This window comes from Trachymyrmex septentrionalis, unplaced genomic scaffold (assembly GCF_001594115.1).
Source record: "Trachymyrmex septentrionalis isolate Tsep2-gDNA-1 unplaced genomic scaffold, Tsep1.0 scaffold176, whole genome shotgun sequence".
NCBI classification, from domain to species: Eukaryota; Metazoa; Arthropoda; class Insecta; order Hymenoptera; family Formicidae; genus Trachymyrmex; species Trachymyrmex septentrionalis.
In genome coordinates this window covers 171386-179221 of record NW_017304928.1, presented here as the reverse complement: position 1 = coordinate 179221, position 7836 = coordinate 171386, and the positions used below count along the sequence as shown (strand labels likewise).

The 7836-nt window shown below is 33.4% G+C and overlaps 1 protein-coding gene across 1 annotated transcript; it reads right to left on the bottom strand.

The window, feature by feature from the left end:
- Positions 1-6030: 6030 nt before the first annotated feature.
- LOC108746536 (putative uncharacterized protein FLJ37770) lies at positions 6031-7313 on the bottom strand. Its single transcript, XM_018483359.1, has 2 exons — positions 6837-7313; positions 6031-6441 (listed from the first exon to the last, which is right to left on the bottom strand). Exons 1-2 carry the CDS (start codon positions 7141-7143, stop codon positions 6386-6388), a joined length of 363 nt encoding a protein of 120 aa, XP_018338861.1. The 5' UTR covers positions 7144-7313; the 3' UTR covers positions 6031-6385.
- Between the last annotated feature and the right edge of the window lie 523 nt (positions 7314-7836).

Genomic DNA, 7836 nt, shown 5'->3' with positions numbered 1-7836 from the left:
ATTTTTGTTAAAATAATAAGTTATAATAATATAAGTTAAAATAATAAAAATTAAATGCCTTGCTTTTAGTAATCCTTTTTTTTGCGTTCTATATTCTAATCATCGTTTGCTTTGGATTGTCTTCAAAGCAAGATGAACACTTTCATGCAAAGTTAATTGTATATGATTTTTATAAAATTCTGATACTTCATGTGTTCGCATAATAAAAGCTCAATATCTGTGAGATATTTTAAGCAACTGAAAACTCTCTATGATTTAAAAGTTAGAATTGCTGTACAATGTTTACTTTTTCTGTCAATTGATCAGATGATTTATCATTTTCATCTTCTGTATATACAAGATTACTGCAACTCATTCTTATTCTACTAAAAAATATTGAGTATTCACTCAATAGAGCAGCTGAAAGATTCAAGTAACAAATCACCATAAGATTGCAGATTATTTTTCAAACATATTTAAAATTTATCTATGATCTTTTATCTACAGCTTCTATATAATTGTTTAATATGTAAATAATCATTTCAATATATGTGTATATATAATACATATGTTTCAAGTTTACATTCAAGACTCATAGGATTATAAAAACTTATTAACTGGAGATCCTCTTCAATTAAGTAAGTTTTTGTCAATGATAATACATGTATACTTATATGTAGTACTTCGCATTAGCAAATTATATTTGCTAATATAAAGTAATACATGAAGAAAAGTAGTATTATATATAGTATTAAGCGTTTTCTCTAAATTACTAAATAAAAAACGTATAATAAAATATTTTTGCGCGCGAGAAGAAGATACAACGGAAGCGACGACGCAGCGGGTAAGATGACGAAACATAAAAGAGAGAGAGATGGTAAGTATATGCTGTAAGTGTATGTGGTAAGCTTTTGTCACCGATGCATTTTTGGGAGGGCGGCGGCAGTGGCGGCAGCGGCGGCAGCGGCGGCGGCGGCGGCGGCGGCGGATGAAAAAAATAAGAAACGCATTGTTTATGTAATCGACCGACTGGGGTCCTATTACAGCGATGCCGCCGGGACTTCCCGCGCCTTCCCCCCCACTCCCGCGTTTTCCTCCGCGCCTACGAGTACCCCTCACGCCTTCCTCCCTTCCCTCACCTTCCTCCCCCCTTTCGCACCTACAGGTACTCCTCGCGTTCCGCGCTCCCCTCTAGCCCCATGGGTTAAAACCCACTAGTATTGCTACTGATAGTTACATAAAAACAGCTTTAAACTTATTGATAAACTAAAAGAATTAAATATAGAACAAAATTTTAATCTCATTTCTCTAGATATAGTGTCTTTATTTACAAATATTCTCATAGACTCAGTTTTAGATTGTGTTATTGAAAATAACTTTCATAGGCCCTTTTATAATAGTCATTATCGTGTTTAATATTTAAGTTTGTAATTTTCTTATTAAAAATTTTAAATAATAATAGTTTAAAGATAAGAATATTATTTGTTTTTATTATTTCAGTTTTTTCAAATATATAATTAGCACCACAATTATTCAGAGAAATGATAATGGAATTGACATCGAATCGATGTCGATTTGACATCGACAGCATTAAATCGATATCGAGTCGATGTCGATTCGATATCGATTTTATTTCTCACTGAGTATAATACATAATTTTTCTACATTAGTCTAATGTAAAAAATTATATCGTATTAGTTCTTCAAAAGTATATATTTTTTTAAAATTTTCTAGTAATCGAAGTATTGTATAGTAATATGTAATTTATATAAATTTCTATTTTTGTATAATTGCACGTATTACATATGTATCTCGTAATGTTACGTTTAACTATTATAATATTCGACTTTTTATATCAACCGAATTATTAATAAGATCTTTAATAAACTCATCAGCATCTTGTTCAATATTTTCAAAATATCGATCACTAGCCAATCTATGCACTGCATTTATATTCAAAATTTCATTAAAGACATAATAGTCGATTAACTTTCTGAATGCGTTTGTATGTTCCAGAAAAAGTAATAGTCTTCTGAAAATATAAGAATTGAATGTACATTGAATAGAAGCGTTAAGCATAACACGATACATTATCATTATTTGATGATTTGAAATCCTCTTATATACCAAAAATTTTGATCAATAATTTCTTTATCATTAATTATTTGACATTTAGAAACATTTTTTGTATTGCCCAAAGTAAATCGTGCACTTTTTTATTATATTATTTCAAAATATTAATATTTATAAGATCTAGTCTGTACTGTATTCGTAATCTATTGTATTCTATTATAAATAATGTATTTGCTTTTATAAAGGAAGGATCATAATTTATAAGATGTAGGCCATTTAGGGTAGTCACTCTAGAAAGAATAACTACTTGTCAACAAATACTTGTGAACAAATACTTGTCTACAACTGAATACAGAATTGCCAACTTCGACAACAACATGTTTTAAACTTAATCCTTGACTTTTGAATAGTTATATCGCAACTTAAATGTATCGGAAATTGCTTTCTTATAACCGCCTTATAAACACCTTATCCATTACATCAAATTTATACGTTCTATCAAATGCTTTGTTCCAGATAGCAACAGTTTTTCTACTTCATCATTGATAGTTCGTATAATTGAAGTACTACACTATAATAAGATATATTCCTTGTCACACGGAGAAATTCAGGCGATTCAATAAAAACGACATCAGGGTATCTTTTCATAGTCCTAATATAGGTCCTAAAATAGGTAAATACATATAAATATTTAGAAGGATATTTGTCCCCATACATCGAAGAGTAATATAGTTTATAAAATATCATGTAACAATTGTGATGCGACGTATGTTGGACAGACGAGCAGACAGTTGAAAATCAGAATTACAGAACATCGTAATCATATTAGACTTCTATCCATTCTGTCATCACGGATCATAGACTACAGTTTGATCATGATTTCCAATGGGACAACGTTAAAATTTTAGATGAAAAGCCTTGTTATAGGAAACGCTTAATTTCTGAGATGCTCAATATCAAGAAGCAGAAAAACAGAACACAAACGGACACGAAAGATATATTCATAAGGCATATTTACCCATTGTAAATCAAGTTTGACTTCTTCTATACTGACGGTCCGTCTCTTCTCTCAGTTCGTAGTGATCCGTACCAGCAAGCGTGCACATTAGTCGATACACAATGTCCGTTTTTCATATCCACTCATCTTTACGTTTTTTAATTACTTTTCGTTATACTTATATAGATACACTAGTTTTAATAATTTACACATGTTTTTTGGTGAGTTTTTATTTCTTATCATAATTCCGGTTGTTAAAGTTTTTGTTTAAGTTTACTTTTTTCATAAGAAATTTTTTTTTTATCGACTAGAACTTTTCTAAGAGATATGACATATTGTTGACTGTTCAATCATACGTGAATAATATCGAATCGTGAATAATATTCTACATCGAGACTCAACCAAACTGCATATATGATAATTTGTAAACATTTGCGATAATTATTTTGTAATACTGTTTATTCCAATATGTTTTAATGTCTGAAGAGGGTTTAATCCGGTAACTTATAATGTTGTATTTTATATTCACCTTTATTATTTCTTATTATGTATATTTTCTTCCATTTTATTTTTTCTATATTTGTAATTTATTCTTTTAATTGTATGACTTTTTTTAAAGAAATGCGGTGACTCTCACTTTGTCCTTTATTCATTATTATTTATTTTATACTATAATAAGAATTGTACCGATTGTTCCATTCACAAGACCTAAAGTAATATCAATCTTTCTTCTAATCATTATACCTGCTCCTAATTTTACGGTTGCGGAATCTGACTCTTGCCAATCCAGCTGTTCGAGAACTATCCGCAACATCATCCTCTAATATCTTTGAAACTTTTTTCTCAAATATAATACACAATCAGTCGCATATTGAGCAATAAGTTTTATTTTGTTTAAAGAAATATGGTTTAACATAGCGATATTTAAAGTGTTACATAATGCACAAGTTGGAAGTAGGCAAACTATATCCGCTGACAAATTTTGCAAATAATTATATAATTCTTGTAACCGCCCATCACAAGTAGTTTCCATAAATTTTATTTTCCTTCTTTCTAAAGCAGCAGTATCTGAGACTGTCACTGCTTCTATTCGAATTCTAGTTAATATATCTCGATAAAAATTATCATCCTGCTGCCTTACATTAATTTGCAATTCATTACAAATAAAAACTATAAATTCATAGAACTCATTGCTCCAATGTATTTCTCAATTTTTGTTTTTGACAATTCAATAAAGGATCGTTGCTTATGTACAAGTGGAATAAATCTCCGAAAAAAAGTATATGCTTTTTATCAAATCATCTGTTATCATAATCTCTAGTATTAAATATCTCTTAATCGAAGGTGTATATACATTAAAGTAACGTTTGATATCATTGAAACTTCATCAGTAATTATTAATACCCAGTGTAGGATTGTTAGTCCCCCAGCGAACGCCTCCTCAAGTGGCGGATTGAGGAATGCTCGCCGGCTTGACGGAGGGTACCGGGGAAATAAAATACTCGGGGTGAACCAAAACTAACAATTAAATCAAACAATGGATAAAACACAACGGATAGAAACTACCCCAGGTGGTAATCCGAGCAATGACTCGGGCAATCCATCTTCCTTGGAGGCAGGCCCCATGGATTCTAGAGGAGGAGGGAGGGGGGCAACTGTATAACAAAATCCTGGCTAATGTAGCACCCACTGGAGCTGATAAAATCAGAAAATGCTTAATTAGTGAGTTGCCAGTACGTAATAGAGCTCATCAGCGAAATCAAATCTTAAACAGGAGTTTGGTGATCAGCAACTTTGGAGTGTTACAACTAACAAAAGACTAAGGAATAGCTCTACAGAATCAGTAAGATCTACAAAGCAAACAAGGATAAAGGACTACTGGCTGAGTCTCAACATCAAATTTGATATACTTAACGGAGAAAGAGAAGAAACAGCAGAAGATCAAGGAAAACCAATAAAACCTCCCTCCATCTTTTGTTGATGAAGTAAGCAATATTCAACATGGACTTGCTTGCTGAGAAATTTGTTGATAATTATGAGATTAAAATATTGCGTGAACAAGTCAAGATCCAGTCAAAGACCACGAATACGTATACAGCAATTGTTAAAAAACTACGACAAAAAACACAGAATTTCATATCTACAAACCCAAATAAGATAGAAGTTTTAAAGTGATACTAACGAATATGTATCTCTCAACTAGAAGTGATAACAGCAATAGAAGAATTGGGGCATACGATGGTCAATACCTGTTGAAATATTAAGCAAAAAGCAACTAAGAAACCTCTGCTAATGTTTATTGTTGAATTAAAAGCAGAATCTATTAAGGCTATCTACAACATCAAAACCTTATTACACTGTAGAATAAATTTTGAACCTTCTCGTCCTAAGAAAGAGATCCCGCAATGTACAGCGATATGGACACACTACAAAATTCTGCCATCGCATAACAAGGTGCCTCAAATGTGCTGAAGATTATTTGACAGTAAATTACCCAAAAAAGATTTGGAGAAGTAAAGTATGTCCTATGTGACGGCAATCACCCGGAAAACTATAAAGGCTGCGGAGTATATAAACAATTGCAAAAAACTGGTATCCACCCCTTAGAGCGAGAGTAACAAATAAAATCACCTTTAAATGCACCGATACCTAAAGTTAAAAATTCCAAAAACAATAGCTGAACACCTTCCATACATTCAAATAGCTAGTACTAATATTAATTATATGCAATGTAACGATCAACTAGAATCGGGAAATGTAACACATAAAACCAGTAATAATAATAATGCCAGTAACCATGAGGTAATGGATATGCTTAAGGAGCTTATGAAACAGATGATCTGTATGTCCAACCTAATGTCTAGCATTATTGTCAAAATGACGATACATTCAACGAATTAAATATTACCATATGGAATGCCAATGGGCTAGCCAAACACTTTCTTGAATTGAAAGCTTTTTTTTATATACATTCTGTCAAAAAAGTACCGGGAATTGGTCAATAAAACACAAAATAGTTATTATTCATTCAAATTTATTGTATCGCCTTCAAAGTAGGCTCCTTTCGAAATAATACATTTATGCCAACGAATAATCCAATCATCAAAACATTTTTTAAACGCATTTTCCGAAATCGACTTCAGTTCTCGACGCGAATTCTCTTTTATGTCTTCTATCGACTGAAAACGAGTGCCCCGAAGTGGTAATTTGAGTTTTGGAAAGAGAAAAAAGTCAGCCGGAGCCATATCTGGTGAATACGGTGGTTGTTCGATGATATTTGTTGAGTTTTTGGTCAGAAATTCGTTCACAATGATAGCCTTGTGAGATGGTGCATTATCATGGTGCAAAATCCATGAGTTTGTTTTCCACAAATCTGGCCTTTTTCGACGAATTTGCTCTCTCAAACGCCGCATAACGCCCAGATAATATTCTTTATTTACCGTCTGACCTTCTGGCAAAAACTCCGAGTGCACAACACCGCGACAATCAAAGAAAACAGTTAACATCACTTTGACTTTTGATCGACTTTGACGTGGTTTTTTCGGTTTTGGCTCAGTTGGAAGGCGCCATTCCGAAGCTTGTTGACTGGTTTGCATATCAAACTCGTAAACCCATGTCTCATCACCAGTTATAATGCATTTTATGAATGTGGGGTCGGAATTAACTCGTTCTAACATGTCTTCAGCGACCTTTACGCGATTGAGTTTTTGAAGAAAATTGAGGTCTTTCGGAACTAGTCGAGCGGCAACGCGTTCCATGCCCAAACAATCGCGTAAAATGGTACGAATTGATTCGTGAGACACCGTAAGTTCAGCGGCTATCTCTCTCAAACTGAAATGACGATTTTCAATCACCATTTCCTTCACTTTATCGATGTTAACTTCAGTTGAAGACGTTGATGGCCGACCAGAGCGAGGCAAATCTTTCACCACATCTCGACCGCTTTTCAATGCACTGTACCATTCATATGCACGTGTTTTTGATAAAGTCGATTCACCGTAAGCCTTCTGTAACATCTTCAGCGATTCGGCACACGAAATTCTATTTGCAATACAAAATTTGAGACAAATTCTTTGTTCGATCTTTTCATTCATTGTAAAAATCGCAAAACACACTTGAGATGAACTGATAAAATCGAGCACGATAATCACATTAAATGACAGATGGCACTCCAGCTCCGCGTCAGTATAGAGGACAGTTATGCCAACTTAGCGACAAAAAGAATTTTGACAATTCCTTTAAGCGGGCTTTTTAAATGATCAATTCCCGGTACTTTTTTGACAGAATGTACATAACATTGACATAGTATTAACCCCGGAAACACACTTTTACCAATGAGAATACACTTTACCAATTACTTATGTATGCCTAGGTATAAATTTTATCAAGCGATGCATCCAGATGGCACAGCTCATGGAGGACTGCTATTTTAATAAAAAATAATATCAAATACTATATAACAAACCCCTAGACAAAAACATATTCAAGCAACCAATATCGTTGTTAAAGATTGGAATAGTTCTCTGATGCTATCAGCTGTCTAGATATGCAAATAAGGAGGAGCAACTCAAACAATTCTTCGGATCGCTTGGACCACAATTTATGGCAAGAAGAAACTTCAATGCGAAACACACATTGTGAGGATCCAGGCTGATCACACCTAAAGGTAGAGAGTTGCTTCATGTACTAAATCTCAGTGTCATCTCGACTGGCCAGCCTATCTACTGGCTTAGTGATATAAGCAGGATCTCTGATCTCTTAGATTTCGCCGTCACTAAGGAAATGCT

Bases quoted from the DNA above. Each gene is read 5' to 3' on its own strand.
- LOC108746536 (XM_018483359.1), bottom strand. From the start codon at position 7,143: ATGAATGAAAAGATCGAACAAAGAATTTGTCTCAAATTTTGTATTGCA. The intron at 6,442-6,836 runs TTCGTACCATTT...TTGAGAGAGCAA, and splicing joins TACGGTGTCTCACGAATCAA to ATTCGTCGAAAAAGGCCAGA.